This window comes from Gossypium hirsutum, chromosome A05, assembly GCF_007990345.1.
Source record: "Gossypium hirsutum isolate 1008001.06 chromosome A05, Gossypium_hirsutum_v2.1, whole genome shotgun sequence".
In the NCBI taxonomy this organism is placed as follows: domain Eukaryota; kingdom Viridiplantae; phylum Streptophyta; class Magnoliopsida; order Malvales; family Malvaceae; genus Gossypium; species Gossypium hirsutum.
This window is the reverse complement of record NC_053428.1, coordinates 29,188,019-29,209,209: the sequence shown is the minus strand read 5'-3', so window position 1 is coordinate 29,209,209 and position 21,191 is coordinate 29,188,019. Positions and strand designations below refer to the sequence as shown.

At 34.0% G+C, this 21,191-nt stretch overlaps 3 protein-coding genes across 6 annotated transcripts; all 3 read left to right on the top strand.

Annotated features, from left to right (window-relative positions):
• Window positions 1-11,699: 11,699 nt before the first annotated feature.
• On the top strand, window positions 11,700-14,536 carry LOC107957551 (probable inactive heme oxygenase 2, chloroplastic). 4 transcript variants are annotated; one of them, XM_016893083.2, is made up of 5 exons: window positions 11,700-12,329; window positions 12,761-12,984; window positions 13,470-13,577; window positions 13,670-13,797; window positions 14,000-14,536. In XM_016893083.2, exons 1-4 carry the CDS (start codon window positions 11,762-11,764, stop codon window positions 13,760-13,762), a joined length of 993 nt encoding a protein of 330 aa, XP_016748572.1. In that variant the 5' UTR covers window positions 11,700-11,761; the 3' UTR covers window positions 13,763-13,797; window positions 14,000-14,536. The 4 variants fall into 4 exon arrangements, 2 of the variants coding, with proteins under 2 accessions (XP_016748572.1, XP_016748573.1); XM_016893084.2 differs by having other exon boundaries at window positions 11,701-12,329; window positions 13,482-13,577; XR_005926448.1 differs by having other exon boundaries at window positions 11,740-12,329; window positions 13,482-13,577; window positions 13,670-13,871.
• Window positions 14,537-16,222: 1,686 nt separating this feature from the next.
• LOC121228902 (precursor of CEP8) lies at window positions 16,223-16,480 on the top strand. Its single transcript, XM_041111918.1, has one exon. The coding sequence runs from the start codon at window positions 16,223-16,225 to the stop codon at window positions 16,478-16,480; it is 258 nt and encodes an 85-aa protein (XP_040967852.1).
• Window positions 16,481-17,319: 839 nt separating this feature from the next.
• Window positions 17,320-21,183, top strand: LOC107957552 (polyadenylate-binding protein RBP47C). The gene is made up of 6 exons (XM_016893086.2): window positions 17,320-18,068; window positions 18,766-19,246; window positions 20,068-20,126; window positions 20,209-20,339; window positions 20,415-20,511; window positions 20,704-21,183. Exons 1-6 carry the CDS (start codon window positions 17,739-17,741, stop codon window positions 20,863-20,865), a joined length of 1,260 nt encoding a protein of 419 aa, XP_016748575.1. The 5' UTR covers window positions 17,320-17,738; the 3' UTR covers window positions 20,866-21,183.
• Window positions 21,184-21,191: the final 8 nt, after the last annotated feature.

Here is a 21,191-nt window from a genome sequence, read left to right as displayed (position 1 = left end):
GAAGTTGTTGATATAACTAAAATGTAATGCATATTAGTATGTATTGTGATATGATCGGTAATGCCTCGTAACCTTAATCTGACGACGGATACGGGTTAGAGGTTTTACATTTGATTGGTATTAGAGCTACGTTTTAGTCGATTCCAGGACTAACGTAGCGCGTGTGAGTCTAGCTATATATGCCATATTATTTACTGCGATAGTGTGATGACTTTTGACATTTAAAAATATGTTTTCATACAGTAAATGGATCCCAACAGAGTTGTAGCTGATGATGTTGAGAGTGTAGTGCCTACTCCCGCACAAGGGACAACGTCGGTTGATTTTTGACTGATTTCGAGTAACCAGGAGGGAGAGGTTAGATAAGCCTTTTACCAAATGATGAATGACTGGTTTACTCAGTATATCCGGACTAACCCGGCTGCACAACAACCCTCACCCCTGACTAATCCATCTTCGATACCTGTTATACCTCAAGTAAGTGACTCGTTGAGATTACAAAAGCCACCTGTTGATAAAATCAGAAAATATGAGGCCGAAGAGTTCAAAGCTACCGATGATGATGATGCTGAGCGAGCTGAATTCTGGCTTGATAATACTATCCGTTTGTTCGATAAACTATTTTGTACTCCGGATGAATGTCTGAAATCTGCCATATATTTGCTTCGAGACACTGCATATCATTGGTGGAATACACTAGTATTGGTGGTTCCGAGAGAGAGGGTGACTTGGGAGTTCTTTCAGACTGAGTTTCGTAAGAAATATATCAGCCAGAGATTTATCGACCATAAGCGTAAAGAATTTATGGAATTGAAACAGGGTCAGATGACCGTGACAGAGTATGAGCGGAAATTCGTGAGACTGAGTCGGTATACCCAAGAGTGTGTTTCGACCGAAGCTATAATGTGTAAAAGATTTGAAGATGGGCTGAATAAAGACATTAAATTGCTAGTTGGCATACTTAAGATAAAAAAAGTTCGTAGTACTGGTTGAGCGAGCCTGCAAAGCTGAATACCTCAGGAAAGAGAAGAGAAAAGCTGATTTTGAAGCTAGAGATTCACGTAAGAGATCATTCAGTAAGCCGCTTCAGCCGGCACTAAAGAAGTTATGAGATAATTTTAGCCGTTCTAAAGCTACTTCGAGTTATTCTCGACGGGATCAGAATAAACCACCTGTGAGCTCGAGAGCTATCTCAGTAGCTAGTGTGGGTAATGTCAGATCAAATCAACTTGAGTGTAAATATTACTGTAAATGACATCCCGACAATTGTAGATTGTATGATCGGGCCTGTTTTAAATGTGGATCGATGGATCATTATATTCGTCAATGCCTAAAATTAAGTGAAGAAAATCCAGTACAGAATACGAGATCGGGTAATACTGTAGCTTGAGGTAGACCACCCAAAAACACAGGTAATGTGAGTAGCAGTTAGAGAGGGACTAAAGATATGGCAGTTAGATCTGAGGCTCGTGCACCTGCCAGAGCCTATACTATTCGTGCACGTGAGGAGGCTTCATCCCCAGATGTTATTACTGGTATATTCACTCTCTATGATACTAATGTAATTACATTGATTGATCTTGGTTTGACTTATTTTTATGTGCATGAGACTTTAGTATTTAGTAAGACTCTGCCTATTGAGTCTACTGAGTTTGTGATTAGAGTGTCAAACCCCTTGGGCCAGTGTGTTATGGTTGATAAAGTGTGTAAGAATTGTTCTTTGTTGATTTGAGATCTGTGCTTTCTGGCTGATTTGATGTTGTTGTCATTTGATGAGTTCGACATAATTCTGGGTATGGACTGGTTAACCTTGCATGATGCTGTTGTAAACTGCAAGAGAAAAACTATTGATTTACGGTGCCAGAATGATGAGATTATTCAGATTGAATCTAATGATCTGAATGGTTTGCCAGCAGTGATATCTTCAATGTTAGCTCAGAAATATGTGAAGAAAGGTTGTGAAGCTTATTTTTCCTATGTTCTTGATAGAAAAGTGGCCGAAAGAAACATTGAATCAGTACTTGTTGTGTGCGAGTATCCGGATGTGTTTCCTAAAGAATTGCTAAGTTTGCCACCTATTCGGGAGGTAGAGTTTGGTATTGAATTAGTGCCGGGGATAACTCCGATATCGATAGCTCCGTATAAAATAGCACCTACTGAATTAAAAGAATTAAAAGCTCAGTTGCAAGAGTTGAAAGATAAAGGTTTCGTGAGACCGAGTTTCTCCCCCTGGGGTGCACATTTGTTATTTGTGAAAAAGAAAAACGGAACTATGAGAATGTGCATCGATTATAGGCAGCTCAATAAGGTGACTATAAAGAATAAGTATCCATTGCCAAGGATTGACAATCTGTTTGATCAACTGAAAGGGGCTACAGTGTTTTCAAAGATAGATTTGAGATCGGGCTACTATCAGTTGCGAGTTAAAAACTCCGATGTGTCAAAGACTACTTTCCGAACGAGGTACGGACACTATGAGTTTTTGGTTATGCCTTTCGGACTTACTAATGCACCTATTGTTTTCATGGATTTGATGAATCGGATCTTCAAACAATATCTGGATAGATTTGTGGTTGTGTTCATAGATGACATTTTGATCTACTCCCGTGATGAAACAGAACATGCCGAACTTTTGAGACTTCTGTTACAGACTTTGTGAGATAAACAGTTGTATGCAAAGTTCAATAAATGTGAGTTCTGGTTGTGTGAAGTCAGTTTTCTAGGCCATGTTGTATCAGTATCGGGTATTCGGGTTGATCCGAGTAAAATTTCAGCTATACTTGATTGAAAACCTTCGAGGAATATTTTTGAAGTCTGAATTTATCTGGGACTTGCTGGTTATTATAGGCGGTTCATGAAAGGTTTCTCTATGATTGCAGCCTCGATGACGAAGCTATTACAGAAAGATGTTAAGTTTGATTGGTCAGAAAAGTGCCAGAAAAGTTTTGATCAATTGAAAGCCCTTTTCACCAAGCTCCAATACTGGTTCAGCCAGAATTGAGTAATGAATTTGTTATCTATAGTGATGCATCTTTAAATGGTTTGGGTTGTGTTTTGATGTAGGAAGGCAAAGTTATAGCTTATGATAGAGGATTGCGCGCGGACCAAGATCGAGTTGCCAAGTCACGAGAAACTCCTACGAAAACCCTAAACAATTAGATCTGAAACGAAACAGAAAATTAAAAGATTAGATTTTTGAATTTTCAGATCTGAAATAAAATCCCCAAAACAGTAAAGAATCAAATAGAGAATAGAAATAAGTGTTAATAAGGAATCTTGAAACCCTAGAAGAGATTGCGATTCTGCCCAATTGAACACCCAGATAGTTTTCCCCAAATTTCGGCAATCTAATTTCTCCCAAAAAGAGTATGGATGAATCGGCAAGAACCCTAGAAATTGGGGATTTTTGGGCTAATTCCTTAAGATAGAAAAAGGCTGAAAACACAATAAGAACAGAAAATAAATTAGATAAAGATTCGGCACAAGCAGAAATAAAGAAAGAATTGACAGTAAGAAATTAAAAGATAAGTCCTAAGAAGCCTTGAAATCCCGAAAGATCTCACAACTCCCTTCAAACGGCTCTAATCTCCCCTCCAAAGAATATCAATGGCAAGAAGAAGGTTGAAGATAGCTCCCACAATCAAAAAGATTGTTAAAACAACTTCTAAAGAAAACTCAAGAGAAAATCCTTGAAGAACTCAAAGAGAATTTCACTCAAATCAAATCTGAAATTTTCAATGTAATTGTAATGTAATGTAGGGTGGCTGGCCAAGCCATATAAATAGGCCTTTCAAATGTTTTCCTAATTTAATTAGAACACTAAAACTAAAACTAAAAAAAAACTCCTAATTATTTTAATATGGAAATTCGGCCAAGGGTCTTTTATTTGGGACTCTTGGACTGAATATAAAAATTTAAACTAAGTAAAATAAATAAATAAATAAATAAAAATAAAACTTTACAACTTGGGCCACTTTGACAATTTGGCCTGATTTTCAACTAAGTATGGGTAGATTTCTTGATTGGGCTTGGAATCTTCTTATTGGGCTTTGCCCTCAAGAATTTGGGCTTGTGATCCATCTCCTACCGAAATTGAATCGTTGATGCTCGTAATGGAGATCCAATGCGCTTTGGCTGCAAGATTTGGTGTCTTGGACCAAGATTCCCAATATTTGAAATCTTGATTTTCCCTTTCTTTTGTGTACGCATCTAAGGCCTTACTAACAAACTCCTGGATGGTCCCATTTAGTTTGGAACGCATTTGTCGGGCCTTTGATCTCGTATCAGCTTATGCCTCGAGACAGTTAAAGCCACATAAGAAGAACTATCCAACACAAGACTTAGAACTGACAGCTATTGTATTTGCATTGAAGATATGGCGTCACTATTTGTTCGGCGAAAAATGTCATGTTTATTGTGATCACAAAAGCCTAAAATACTTGATGACTCAGAAAGATTTGAATTTAAGAAAACGTCGATGGTTAGAATTGCTAAAAGACTACGAGCTTGTAATTGACTACCGTCCAAGGAAGGCTAATGTTGTTGCTGATGCTCTAAGTCGAAAATCACTATTTGCTTTGCGTGTAATGAATTCGCATATGGCTATGTCTAATTATGGTTCGATAATAGCTGAATTAAAAGCAAGACCGTTATTTGTTCAACAAATTTGTGACGCTCAAAAAGTTGATGATGATTTGTTAGCAAAACGAACTCAATGTGATTCAGATGCTGATTCAGAATTTCGAGTTGATACTGATGGTTGTTTGAGATTCAGAAACCAAAAATGTGTCTCGAGAAATTCAGAGTTGATTCAGATAATTTTGAATAAAGCTCACAGCAGTCGGTTATCTATTCACCCAGGTAGTACAAAGATGTACAATGATCTGAAATAGCTTTACTGGTGGCGTGGTATGAAACGAGACATTTCTGACTTTGTTCTGAAATGTTTAGTCTGTCTGCAAGTAAAAGCCGAACATTAGGTACCTTCTGGATTGCTTCAGCCAATTATGATACCCGAGTTGAAATGGGACAGAGTCACGATGGATTTTGTATCCAGTTTACCGTTGACACCGAGCAAGAAAGATGCAATCTAGGTTATTGTGGATAGATTGACTAAATCGACTCATTTTGTTCCGATACGTACAGACTACCTGCTTGATAAGCTAGTTGAATTGTACGTTTCTCAAATTGTGAGATTTCATGGTGTGCCTATTTCTATTGTTTGGAATAGAGATCCAAGGTTTACATCGCGGTTCTGGAAGAAACTGCAAGATGCACTAGGTATGAAATTAGATTTCAACACAACTTTCCATCCGCAAACAGATGGTCAGTCTGAACGAATCATTCAGATACTTGAGGATATGTTGAGATGTTGTATTCTCGAGTTCGATGGTACGTAGGAACGATACTTACCCCTGATTGAATTTGCATACAATAATAGCTTTCAATCGAGTATCAAAATGGCACGGTATGAGGCTTTGTATGATCGTAAATTTCGTACACTATTATTTTGGACTAAGCTCAGTGAAAATAAGATACACGGGGGCGATTTGATCAGATAGACCGAACAGAAAGTAAAAGTGATCCGTGAAAGTCTGAAAGAAGCATCAGATCGACAGAAATCGTATGTGGACTTGAAACGAAAAGATATAGAGTTTTAGATTGGAGATAAAGTCTTTTTGAAAGTATCATCGTGGAAGAAAATACTCAGATTCGGTCGTAAAGGCAAATTGATTCTGAGATTTATTGGGCTGTATGAGGTTATAGAGCGTATCGGGCCGGTTGCTTATAGACTGTTGTTGTCACCTGAGTTAGAAAAGATCCATAATGTATTCCATGTTTCAATGTTTCGAAGATATCGATCAGATCCCTCACATGTGATTAGTCCGTCTGATATTGAGATTAGGTCTGATATGACATATGAGGAAGAACTGATTCGTATTTTGGCTTGTGAGATTAAAGAGTTACGAAATAAGAAAGTTCTGTTGGTTAAAGTATTGTGGCATAAACACGGATTTAAGGAAGCAACATGGGAGCCAGAGGATACAATGAAAGAAGGTTATCCAAACCTATTCACCGGTAAGATTTTCGAGGACAAAAATCCCTAAGGGGAGAGAGTTATAATAACCCGATTTAGACACTAGTCAGAACGGTGGTTTCGGGACCACGAATCTGAGTCAGAAAAATATTTAAAAATTATTTTTTGTGTTTATTATGTATGAATTTGTATGTGTGAAATTTTCGTGCTTTAATTTTATCATTTGAGTGTTCGATTAAATAAAAGGACTTAATTGCGTAAAATGAAAATTTGGTAGTTTAATGTATAAGGGGCCGAATTGCTATTGGCTTTATAAATGGAAGCCTTTAAGTTGAAAATAGCCTATTGACATATTGAATGGACGGCATTAGGCTTATATTATATAGTTTTGTTATAAGTTTATTAAGGTTAATTTAGTAAACTAATAATATAAACTATTATAATATAAAATATATCATAAAATATTAGTGTTCATATTATTTTTCACCATTTTCGAAACTAAAAAAGAAAGAAAGGAAAAGAGTTCTAGGGTTCAGCCATTTCTAAGCTCAATCAAGGTAGGTGTTTAGCTCGGTTTTTGATAATTTCTACGTTTTTTAGATCGTTGTTTTGAGTACTAGTAAACCTATGCTTGAACTTTTTATTTTGGTGAATATTTTGAGTTATTCCATTGTTGAAAGCTTGTGATTTTTATTGTTTGATGATGAAATATGAAAAATATGTTTTGGGTTAACATGTTTTGTATTGGAATTTTTGATGATTTTGAGTAATTAGGACTAAATTGCAAAAATAATAACTTAAGGGACTAAAATGTAAAATAAATGAAATATATGGATTTGTATGAACATGGGTAAGATTCGGCCTAACATGGGTATAGTGAAATTTTGCATATTTTGTGTTTTATGCAATAGGGACTAAATTGCAAAAAGTGTAAATGTCAGGGGTAAAATGGTAATTTACCTATTTACGTGTTTTGGACTAAATTGAATGAAAATATGTTTGAACAAGCTTAATTTGAATATTTTTAGATCAAGAACCAAAGAAATCAGATTTGGATCGGGGAAAAATGAAAGTTGTCGACTAGCTGTCCTGTTTCATTTTACATTGTCCGAGGTAAGTTTATAAGCAAATAAAAGTACTTAATTTTAATTAAATGCAAAGTATATATGCTGAAATGAAATATATGAATTTATATATGCTATTGCCAAATGTGTATAAGCATGGTAACCATGTTTATGCATTTGTTTCGACCGAATTATGACATCCGAAAGCCCCGTATGAACCTTAGGAATAGTTAGGATACATATGTCATGACATAGGATTCCAATATATGTGTGCGAGTAAGACCTTGTCTGGGACAGTGGCATCGATATGTGACAACATGTAAGACCACATCTAGGACATTGGCATTGTATGATATGTGTGACTATCTGATTGTCCTATCCAATTCTGAATGGTTCATTGGGAAAAGCTAAGTGGCATTCGAATGTGTAAAACGAAATAAATGGCCAGGTATGAATTAACTTGTTACCTACTTAGGATAAGGTAAGTAAGTAACTTGTTTATTTGTTACAGATCATGTACGATGCAAATGAAAATATATGTGTATGTGGTATGTATATTCAGCTTTGAGAATGAGTAACTTGTGCATCATTGAAATAATTCTTAATATGTGCATATATGTTTAGGTATATTCGGCCACCTAATTAATATATGTATATGTAGCTATAATTTGATACATGAGTTATATATATTTGAGTATATGTGGACTAGGTTATATTATGATTATTTGGAAGTTGATTAATAATATGTTAAATTGACTATGTGAACATTCAACCAAGGTGAGAAATTGTCAATGAAAATGTATTATTTATAGAATTTGTTAGTTTGAGATTAAGCATGGTATGGTAATGTAAATCAGTTAGTTAAAATGAGTAGACTATATCTTTGAGTTGTTTATTTGCTTATGACTAATTAAGCTATGATAGCTTACTCTATGTGTTCATGTTTACTCTATTTTATGGATTTTGGATTCAAATTACAAGCTTGAGGATCGTCAGCAAAGTTCATCACACTATCCACTGTTTTGATACTTAATAGTTGAACTCGAATTATGGCATGTATAGGCTGGAACATACTTTTGAAATGTTGTATTTTGGTTTATATATAATTTGAGCCATGCGAAAATGGCTTAATTTCTATGTTTGAATTCGGTTATGCTTGGTTGTGGTTTGAATTCATTTTAGTTAAAGTGTTAAGTACTATGAATGGATGATGTTCGTGATAGGCGTTTTATGCTTTGAAAATGGCTTGCATATTATGTTTAAATTTTGGTCTTATATGTTCTTGTTAAAATGTTTGTAAATTGATAATGGAAGCTTTGGACATGTAAGGGGTTTTAGGTAATAAGATTCGGCTATGAAAGAATAATAGCATAATATGTATTTGGTATATTAGTTCGTTCATGATGGAAATATGAAAAGTGATATAATTAAAGTGATGGATGAATGTATACTAGCTTGATTGGTTCGGTTGTTAAGTGGTAAGTATTGCATGTGTTTCATGATTATTTTGGTTGATTGTTTGGGTATGTAATTAATGCTAAGTGTGATCTTTATTTTAGGGTAAGTTGCGCATTATGTATATATATGCATTAATAGCATGTTCGGTCATGTTATATTGTATTAAGTTGCATATGTGATTGCTTGTTAAATTATGTAATAAGTGTTCAAATGGTTTCACTATGAGCTTGCAGGAGTTATTATTTATGTCTGAAAATGGTTTAAGTTAAAATGTTGTAATGTACTTGAGCTCGATGAACATGTTACATCTTTTATATGTTGGTGGTTTATTACTGTAAACATGACTTGCTATAAAGCTTAATTCGAATATGTTTAGATACCTTTATTTAAATTTACATATTTTCGAATGGATGCATATAAATTATATTAATGTATGAGATATGAAATTCGCATTTATCAACATGGTAATGTTGCATGAATGAATGACAAATATAATATGGAAGTTAGTTTCATATGTGGTACAACTTATACGTGTGCAAGATTTTTATAAAAATAAATTAGGTTAATATTCTATTAACGAAGTTGTTGATATAACTAAAATGTAATGCATATTAGTATGAACTGTGATATGATCGGTAATGCCTCGTAACCCTAATTCGTTGACGAATATGGGTTAGAGGTGTTACAATGTTGACGTGGCAACCTATTTGGCAGTCCATATGTACTTTTTGCTGACAAGATACTATTTGTCTTATATGTCACATCAATAAATAATTAAAAAATATATAAAAAATTAAAAATTTAAATAAAAATAGCATGAAGTACCTTTGGATTATCATGTAAGTTGTCATATTTAAAATTTTAACATTTTAGTTAATATTTCTATAAAAAAACAATTTTACTCTTTTTAAAAAGTTTATGTTTAATTTTAACTCTTTATAAAAGATTGACAACCAAATATGATTAAAAAAATAACGGCCAATTTGATAAAATATATAAATGTTAAGAGTTAAATTTATCATTATATCTAAAATATACTAACACTGTTTGAATTTAGAAACCTTGAGGCATTAACAAAGAAGTTTCAACCAATACGCCAAGTGTTGTTATATTATTAAAGCATATTTGTAATCATACTATAATGAATATTGAAATTTGTCACTATATATTTTTTATATTAATATTTGCCATTATGTTTTGAAAATATGAAGAAATTTATGTTCAACTCTTATATGATTGAATTTTATTAAAATTTTGCCACTAAATTAGTTTTTTTTAATTAAATTTTACTGCGCAATATTATTTTTGATAATTTAAAAGCATAATTTAATAATAAAAATTATTTCAAATATTTTTATTTTATTAATTAATAATAATTTAATTTATAAATATTAGAAAAATTAAAATTTCTATTTAATGAAATAAAAACTTGAAAAATAAAATTACATATATCGTAAAAGAAAAAAAATCATTTTTTTGTAAAATAACCATTTTTACTTAATTTTAGGCTTTGTTTGTTTCACTAAAAATGAATTCCGGAAAATGATTTCTGGAAAATAATTTACTTTTCTGGAAAAGCTAATATTTTCTGGTGTTTGAAGGAATTTGTGTAAAATATTTTCTGTTGTTTGGTAGATTTCTTAAAAGTATTTCATAAAAGTTGTTTTCAATTAAACAAACATACATTTGATATTTTCTTATTTTTTCATTGTTTAATTGAATTTTTTTATCTAAAATTTTATATTTTACATTTTTTTTGCATATATTAAAAATATTATGTTAAATTCAGATTCATTACAACGTCATTTTTTAATTACATAACTACTAAGTGAGTATTTTTTATTTAAAAATGTGACATCAACAAAATTGACAAGAAAATTTAACAATGTCAACAATTGAACTTGATTTTCAAATTTGAATAGTAAATGGACTAAATTCTTGAAAATAAAAGTACAAAGACTAAATTACAAATCTGTGAAATGTAAATAGACTTATGCCATATTTTAAACTTTATACTACAAAACATTTATTATTAATATATTTATAATTGTAATAAATATTTATTATTAAAATATTAATATTGAATATTTTCAATAATATGTGAATAATATTATTTAAAATTATTGTTTTTAAAATTTATTATTAAAATAAAATTGAAATATTAAATAATTTATTAAAATAATAAATTATATTTATTATATTAACAATTTATTATATGAATAAATATAAATAATTAAATATATATGTTTAATAATATTGAAAAATATAATATTTTAAATATTTTTAAAAATAAAAATAAAATTTATTATCAATATAATAATATTAAGTTTGATTTAAGTTAATTTTTATATAAAAATAAAATTATCTATAGATGAGCTCTTTTCCGGAAAATGACTTACGCTTTTCAAAATGGTAAATCATTTTACAAAAAAAGAGCTTATTTTACCTTGACCTGTAAGTCATTTTCCATTGACCAAACTATTTTTTGTGAAACAAACACAAGAAAATGCAGAAAATATTTTTCGTAAAATCTTTTACATGTAAACAAACGAACCCTTAATGTTATATTAATTAACATATTATTGTTAAATATTCAAGAAAAATATAAAATTTATTTTATTAAAATTTATCTTCAAATTATTTTTAAATTTAAATTAAATTTGAATAACGAATTTTAATAAAAAAATAATTTTAGTGGTAAAATTCAATAAAATAAAAGTTAAAAAAAATATTTGGTATATTATTAGTAGAGTTTTTAGACTCTACAAGTAAAGTTAGGGATTAACAAATGTCCTGTAGAAATATAGTCAAATATTAAAAAATAAATATTTTAAATAAAGACACATGTTAATTTTTTAAGATTACTTGTGAAATAAAAAAAAATAGGTTGTCAGTATATTAAATATGCTCACCGTACGAGTAATGCCACAAAATTTATTATAGAATTAAAATATAATGATAAATTTATCTCTAGTATCATAACGATGGTGACTAATATCAATATAGTGATAAATTCGCATATTAACCCATTAATTTTCAGGCTCTGACAACATGTGTTTTGTTAGTTGGGCTTTTTGGCTGATGTTTAGACATCAAGGAAAACGGTCCATTTAGGAGCTTGTTATTGAAAATGGCTACCCAACAACAGAGCCCAATAACATCTAAAAACCTCATCTCTTGATCTCTTCTCTCATCCCAGGCGATGATGCGATTGTCTTGTTTCTGCCAACACCTTTCGATGGATTCGGCTTTCAAATCGCCTCTCTTTCATCCAACTACATCGTTCAGTCGTTCTCAAGTTTCATTCCCTTTCTTCAGCTTCCAAACACAATACCTTACCCTCAACAAACCACCTACCATCTTACGCTGCTCTAACTCTTCCACCATTTCTTCCACCACTAATGGTAATAACAACAATATGGCAGGGCTTCCGGTGAAGAAGAAGAGGAAACGGTATAGGAAACAGTACCCTGGAGAGAATGAGGGCATTACTGAAGAGATGAGATTCGTTGCTATGAGACTTCGTAATATTAAAGGTAAAAAGGTCAGTTCCGATACTGTTTCTGACTCTGAAACCGACACTGAAAATACCCCAAGCGATCAAGAGAAAGAAGAAGATTCTGAAAATTTGAAAAGCGGTGAAAATGGTGGTGATGGAGAAGCAGAGACTTGGAGTCCCACTATGGAAGGATTTCTTAAGTACTTGGTTGATAGCAAATTCGTCTTCAACACTATTGAGCGCATCGTTGATGAATCCGATGATGTCGCTTGTGAGTTTTCTTTTTTCTCCAAGCAAATTACTTTACAAAAAAAATGGGTGCTTTTGGCTTTGTTTTTTCTCTTTCTTTTTCCCCATTTTCTGGGAAGTACCTTTTACATTTTGATGTGTGTCAAATTAGAATAATATTGAACTTTGTGGCTGTGCCTACTGATTGTGGATTTTGAGTAGCTTTGTTAGAGTGAAATTTGAGCCTTTGCATAAACAGGGGTGGCCCTTTGCTTTCTTATTTCTGCTACTTGCATGAGTTCAATTGATATCTTCTTGTCTTGTTTTGAATTCGTAGATGTAGAATTAGCATCTTGTGTTCAGTGAATCCATGGTGGATATAATTGATTATATTGCTGACTTGCATGTTGGTCACACAATTTTAACTCTTGCTTGCCGAATTACTAGAGAATTTAACATCGAAATTTGCTGCAGATGCCTACTTCAGGAAAACTGGACTGGAAAGATCAGCAGGGCTTTCTAAAGATCTAGAATGGTTCAGCCAACGAGGTCTTGTAGTTCCAGAACCTAGCAATCCAGGAGTTTCGTATGTCAATTATTTGGAGGAATTAGCCGAGAAAAGTGCCCCACTTTTCTTGTCTCATTTCTACAATATTTATTTTTCACACATAGCTGGTGGTCAAGTGATTGCAAGGAAGGTACGCAGAGGGTCATTGCCTTCTGACTCTTCATTTCTCTTGAAGTATTTGTGCTTGACACCTTTGTATGACAAATTTCAAAACGAGTATGAAGATTTGAGTCTCCAAGGACCGTCCATATACATGGAAAAGCGTAGAAAAAATTGTACATATACCAGTATGCGGTACTCATGATGTTTAGTAGTGTTTACTATCATTGCTTGAGGTGGTAGCATTGAAAGTGTTTCTGGATTTGAGCCTATAAACTTTTGTAATGTTCTTATTTTGATATTTAGGAACTTAGATGAGTTCTTTGTATGTGCTTTTATATTGTGTCCTCCAAGAAACTCTAATCTGAAAGAGAATTATGAAGGCTAACAGCCTCTCTCTACGAAGTGAAGGCAAAAAAGGAACATGCAGGAGCTTAAAATAATGTTCTTTTTGCCGGATTTAGATTCTCTGAGACCAAACCAATCATTTTTTTCCTAATTTTTAATTGTCTTTAGGTTTCTGATCAGCTTCTTGAAGGAACGGAACTAGAGTTCTATAAATGGGAGGGGGATGTGCAAGAATCATTGAAAGATGTCCGCAAGAATCTCAACATGCTTGGCGAGGTTGATGATTGAGATTGCTATGTACTGGAAGAATAATCTGTTTCTTTTTTCTAGGTATTTCTTCATACTTATTTCTGGCTTATACTGTGCAGCATTGGTCTCGGGATGATCGAAATAAATGCCTGAAAGAAGCAGCAAAGTCATTCAAGTTTTTGGGGCAGATAGTTCGTTTGATAATCTTATAAACAGGATTGGTTTCCCATCAATGCACTGTATATTTGTAAGCCGATAACCTTTTCCACTTGTTCTCCTCTACCGACCTCCTTTTGCACTGCATGCCATTGATATTAGAAGGTGACATCAAATATGTTGATATATCCTGGAAATAAACCAACATTCCTCTTTGCTTGAACTTTAGCTTACATTTCCAAAGCTCCTCATGGTCTCAGCTAATATGTTTGTGTTTTCTTGCTGTTCACCAGGCAATGCATTCACCTACTTGTCGGGATTGTCGGGACAGCCAACTAATGGAATATCGGCGCCACTGTCGTGCATTCATTGACATTAATGTCCTCTAGTGGTGACATTCTTACTTGGGGGCACTAAGCAAAGGAAGCAGCCTTTGTTTCCAAAACATGAAAATGGTGGCGATTGGTGTTTCCACTGAAGGTGTGTGAAAATAAACAGCAAGTTTGACGGTGGGACAGTGGCGATCTTTCATGTTCTTGGGTGTTTGGTTTTTAATGTAGCATGCAAGAAACCATGAATTTTATCCTAGTGGGTGTAAGAGTATGCAGGTTTTGATTAAAATGTGACACTTTATGTACTATTTTGAAATTTTAGAAGAGATATAGCAAAGTGGGAATAGACCAAGATAGGACACTTTATTCATTATGTTTGTTGTTTGTTAAGTTTCCATGTCCGACACATACAACGAAATTTTTCGGATTATTGTATGACAATGCAGATTACCCTTTTGTTGAGAAATTTTATTAAGAATTTATGTTGTGTTCTGATCATCTAGATGAAGATCAAAGAAGAATTTGTTTTACGCTTTCAGTTAGATCAATAGCTTTGTCAAATATTTGTAGATATAGTTTTTTGAGTCCTTAACATGAGACTAACAAGAATGTCTACTCTGCTGCTGTACTCTGTTCCTTTAAAATACATCCTCTTTTGCATCAAAATTTCACAAGGATGATTGAATCCAATCCAAGAACAGGGATGAGGATGATGAGGTGTTCCAGAAAAATGAAGTTGATGCAGGAAGATTTAGATTGATTATGATGGAAAAAAAGAGGGTCTTCTTGAGTAGTGGTAGTCAGATGATACAAGTTGTTCTCACCCCCTATGGAATAGGCACAAGGCCTAGTCGGAGGCCGGTTATGGGGCCGAGAAATGTGTCCATTTGAAGGGAGATAAAGATTTTCCGGTCTGCAGTAGAAGCCCCACAAAATCCTACTTTGATTTCCGTTATCATAATAACCCACCCATTGCTGGCAATTTGCTTCTTCTACCTTGTCACGCTTCAAAATGCTCATCCTCAAAACATTCAACAACAAATAACAAAAAGAACATAAAAAAATCATTGACCACTAGAAATATAAACATTGTATTTCAACCATCTACTGTGGAGCCAGCATCCATATTACCTGATACTCATGTAAGAATATATATCCAATATGCTATACCGGTATTTTATGTAAAAGAAAAAAGAAAAGTGTGCAGAGGCTGGGGCTGTGGCTGGGGCTGGGGCTGGTGAAGTCAAAGAAGGTATGCAGTGATGGTTTGAAAATCTTAAGGATGGCAGAGAAATCACGAGAGACAAGGAAAATTGGAAGACACTTGGATTTTCCACTTTATGTTCCTTTGAAAACAATTATGATTACTTGTTGTTACATGTTAGTTTCTTCTATGTTTCTGTTTATGGCCATTCCTCAGTCACTACAGAAAAGAAATTCATACCTGCAAGTAATTGATATGTTAAATCTACAAATTTTGGAAACAACGAATCTTTTGTTGAAGTGACAGCTTTTATCTCACTTTCAAAGGTTTTAGTGCTTAATAACTCTTACTCCAAATAAAATTACTTTGTTATCCAAGCACGTGAAACATGACGTTAACAGTAATTCCAAGGCTGATATTCAAAGATTATGGTCGTTTGCTGTAAACTGATGTTCTAAGGCTCCGCCTTCTTCCTATTTACAATTTACCAAAAAAGGAAAATTTCCTTTAAATTTTAGTTCAATAGATTTTGAATTTGTTGTATTAATTTCTGGACAATCCGCAACCGTAACATCAATACCTGAGAAGCGAGACCTAGGAAGCAAATACGTGCAAGTTTCCGCCCACCAGCAACAAGCATGAATATGCTGTCTAACAATTCAAATCTAGAGAAAGAACGGGGAACAATAGTTGACACTGGATGGAATCAAGACATGCAGGAAGCAGGCAGCAGTACAACACCACACATAGATGTCAACAATTAAACACTATGGGATTATACTGAACTTGTCCTTTCAATCCATCATAATAACCAAAAAGACTCATCAGTCTGCAAACCAGCCAGGACGGGCATTCCCACTCCACTCCACTCCACTGCTAATTAAAACTCTATAAATTCCCAGCCAAAACAAACGCTTAAACCCATCTCCTCATCATCATCATCACTCATACCTATAACTTTTCCTCTTTCAGCCGCTCAAATGGCCAAAACCAACCTCATTGTACCCGCTGCCATTCTCGCCGTCCTTTTGTTTGCTTACGGGATCACATTTTCCAAGGAAGCCCGGGTTTTGAAAGCCGACCATAAAACACATCACCATTCCAGTCTAAATGTGAACGTCAAGGGTGACGTTTTACCAGATGGATCCGCCACTGTCAACAATGTCCAAAAAGCTGCCTATCGCACCGACGCTTTCCGTTCCACGACTCCCGGTCACAGTCCCGGCGCTGGTCACTAGAATAACTAGATTTATCATACGAAATATTATATTATTTTCATTTTAAGAACGTACTGTTATCTTATAATATCCACTGTTTGAAATAATGTCTTATATCATCATTTGTAGCCTTTTTAATCAATCTCATAGGCTATCTTCTATCCTATGATATTGTTTGATGAGATGAGAAAGTAGTATTAAGTACACGAAAATTGCATCTTTGTCTCCATTAATGCATTATTAAAATGACTAATGCTACTATTATGTTCTTATTTACATATAATATAAAGTTTGATCTTTCTATTTAGGGTAATAGCATCAATAGAGTACATCTAAATATTACAAAGTTTGGAGCTGTCTTGTCTTCTTTAATTGCCTACACCCTTTCAAGTCACCTTTTTTAGATAACCAAAACCTCATGACCTCCAACTATTATTGGTCATGACGCATAACTTATGAGCTACAGTGATAGCCAGAATGATGGTATGAAATAGTAACGTTATATTATTTGTATATTTTTAATAATTTAATATTATATAAGTATTTTTATTTTAAATTTTAATATTTTCACTTTGATAAAAATTAAATTTAAATGAAAATTTTAAAATTAAGATGAAATTATTGATGTGATATTAAACTATTAGAAAGAGATAATATCATTAGTTTATAGAATTCTTTCTAATGAGAAGAGATATTCTAAAACTGTCATTTCAGATCATCTCTATCCCTTTTTAAAAACTTTAAATTAATTGCTCTATAATTCCAAATTCAATGAATATAGGTATTAATTAGGTGATGGAAGAAAGATAAGAGGATGGGAAAGGATAAAGTTTTAATTGGATACAAACTACTATCCTTTTATGGAAAAAAATTATTAAAATAATTTTGGTTCTGTAAGTAATGCATGTTGCTGGCGGCGGATTGAGGGTGAGAGAGTGGGCTTAAACCCGTATCACGTATCATCCCCTCAAAGTCAACAGCTGATATCAAACTATCACCTATCTAATCTAACGGCCAAAACCACAACTACGTTTGGGTTAAATCCTCTGCTTATACCCTAGCCGCATTTTCTTTCTCTTCTATTTTCTGTTTCCTGGAAACACTCGGATTCAACTTTTATTTTATTTTATTTTATTTTGTTTCCTAAACGAATAAAGGAAAAGAAAGAAAGAAATTAAAACTCAGATTCAATTCAACTAAACATTCAAATCTTTTTAAATTTATATTATTTTCCTAAGATAATAAGTGCTAGCGGTTTTTATTAATAAAAAGGATAAGGATGCAGCAAAATAGTGGCTTGGATTCGCAACCGTCGCAGGAACAGAACCAACGGCAGCAACAACCTCCACGATCGCAGCCGCAGTGGGTGGCAATGCAGTATCCGGCTGCCGCTATGGTAATGCAGCATCAAATGATGCAACCGCAGCACTTCGTGGCGCCGCCACTCCCACCTCAGCACTACATGCCTTATCACCACCTTCATCTCAATGGCCACGCGCAGCAAGGTTCCGGCGGAGGTAGCGGTGAGAACAAAACCGTTTGGGTTGGTGATTTGTATCATTGGATGGACGAGAACTATCTTCATAGCTGTTTCGCTTCCACTGGCGAGGTTGAACAAAATCTCATTGACACATTTAGATGCTTCTTTTTAATTGCCTAATTTGCTCTGATTTATATTCTCCTGTTTTCGCAACAGTTACATTGTCATATTTCACGGTTTTCTGCTGTTGATATCGTTAGTACGGATTATAGATTAATGTGATTGAATCTTCTTTAATACTTCTTTACGTGCCTCTCCATTGACAATCAATATGATCGTCATAATTTAATGTATGAAAATACTTCTTTAAATGCTAACCTTCACAATTACTGTTATAACAGAAAAAATTGTATCTGTACATCAGCGTCGGTATTAATTTGCTCTATTCTTGCATGCTTAACCCTAATCAAATTCCATGAATTTACATGAGTACAACTGGTGAACTATCTGACATCGATTCCCCATTTGAATATAGCAAAAAGAAACATTAATTAACTTCTACCCTGTCTGAAGATATAGTCTGGAATATAAAAAAATCTGTTAAGAGAAGGCATTGCTTTTACAGGATTCTGTATTTGTATGAATGTTGAGGTTAAATTCAAGTTAGAATGTAAGGTTGGTAGTGACAGTAACTTTGCATAAATTCATTCCAAGTATGACAATGGTACTTAAGGAAGAAAGAAAAGGAAGAATCTTAAAGAAAGAAATTTGAGTAAGGTTGATTGCCTGCCTAACTTAATTTATAATTTGGAATTTGTTTGAGCAGATTGCATCCATTAAGGTCATTCGCAATAAGCAGACTGGTCTATCAGAAGGATATGGATTTGTGGAATTCTTTTCGCATGCAACAGCAGAGAAAGTTCTCCAAAGTTATAGCAGCGTTTTGATGCCTAATACTGATCAACCTTTCCGTCTGAACTGGGCAACTTTAAGCACGGGAGAGAAACGCTCAGAAAATGGCCCTGATCTTTCTATTTTTGTAGGAGATTTAGGTGCTGATGTTACTGATAGCCTATTGCATGAAACTTTTGCTAGTAAATATCCTTCTGTTAAAACTGCAAAAGTCGTTATTGATGCTAATACTGGTCGATCAAAAGGTTATGGTTTTGTGAGGTTTGGGGATGAGACTGAAAGGTCACAAGCCATGAATGAAATGAATGGTGCATATTGTTCAAGCAGGCCGATGCGCATTGGTGCCGCGACTCCGAGGAAATCCTCAGGGTATCAGCAACAATATTCTTTGCAAGGTATTTGATTATTTACCTTGCATTTCTTTTTAAAGTTCACAAGCATTGGTACTTCTAATTTCTTCAAGTTTTATGGAGAATTTATGTTCCTTCGGATCTATCAAAAAGCAAATGTTCTTAGGTGACATTTCATAATTGTCTATGCCTCCTCTCTTTTTGTTGGTTAATTGCCGTTTCTTCGGTTATAATAAGAACATCTTGGTATTAAATGGTACCTTTGTTGGACAATAAATGCTAGTCGTCTGGGGTTTTTTATTTTTTTTGGTAATATACAATTAGAGAGTTAGTACTCATGCACGGTAGAAATTTTATTATCATATCACGTAAGTTGTTAGCTTCCTTTTTTAGTGGCCATGACTGAATTTCTAGAATAGTAATTGGGGTTTTGAAATTGACATCACTAAAGGATTTTATTTCATAGCGTAAGAATTTAATTGGTTGCCTCAAAATTTTATTATAAAAATTTTTATCATTTTTTTTTAAAAATTGTAACATCCTTTTACCTCACCTTATATAAAGGATGAGTCTTAAAATTAACCTTCTTGCTCCCTTTTTCTTTCATGAAACTTAAAACGGGCTTTGGCAAATGTAGCATTGCATGACCGGCACTGTGAATGAACTTCAGTGCCATGGTCAATTGCCAAACCCAGATGCTTATTTACCGGGTTTTATATCTGCCGCCCTACACAGAATTAATTTCTGGTTGCTATTGTTCATTCTTGCACCATCTATTTTTTAAACCGTCCGGGCAAAGTTACTTGTTACGGTTTAAAGTTTTGAGGATTTTACCAGACACTTTTTCTTTCTTTTGTTCATGGAAGGTGGGTATGCATCAAATGGTAACTCAACTCAATCTGATGGAGATTCTTCAAACACAACCGTGAGTTTTTCCCCTCTTTTTTGGCTTTTAACTTCTAGGAGCATCACCATTTGTGCTCCTTGGCTAATCTTATTTATTTTAGATATTTGTTGGAGGGCTTGACCCAAACGTCACTGAGGGAGATCTCCGCCAACCTTTCTCTCAGTATGGTGAAATAGTCTCTGTTAAAATACCTGTTGGAAAAGGATGTGGGTTTGTACAATATGCCAACAGGTAAATCTATGGCTCTATTTCGGCCTTTGCCTATAATAGACTGCTATTTTTAAGATATAATTTGTTACTCAACAGGAATAATGCTGAGGAGGCATTGCAAAAGTTGAACGGGATGGTAATTGGCAAGCAAACGGTGCGACTTTCCTGGGGTCGCAGCCCGGCAAATAAACAGGTCTCTTTTTCTATCCATATTCCACACTCCCTTTTTTCTCCATCAGTAGTTTGTCAAAGCTGCCTGTTACTAAAAAGTAGTATTGATCAAATGACATTTTCCGAAACAAACTAAAAACCTTTGCATATAATTTCCTGCCCATCACTTATGATAAATCACATATTTAGTCTACGATTTTTTTGGAGAATGCAGTTTAGAGGTGATTATGGTAACCAGTGGGGTGGAGCTTATTATGGAGGACAAGTCTACGATGGTTATGGATATGCTGTGCCACCACCTCATGACCCGGGCATGTACGCAGCCGCATATGGGGCATATCCCATCTATGGCAGTCATCAGCAGCAAGTTAGTTGAAATAATGACATCGGGGGAGAGAAGTTGTAGCTCTTAGTGAGTAGATACTCAAAACTAAAGGGGGCCAACGGCAAACTAAAGCAGTAAAGCTCTCTAGATTTCTTTAGAAATCTTTATATGAATCCTCTCCAACTGTGGACCGGAACTGAATTTTGACCCCTTAGATAGTTTTTTGTAGGGATTTATTTCAAAATTTGTTTAATTTTTTAGGTGAGGTGAAAAAGAAAACTTGGTGATTGGAATATAAAAGTTGAATATGGTAAATAAGAAGTACCAAAGATGGGGCTACTTGTCCGGTCTGGTAGGTTCGACCTTAAATAACATCT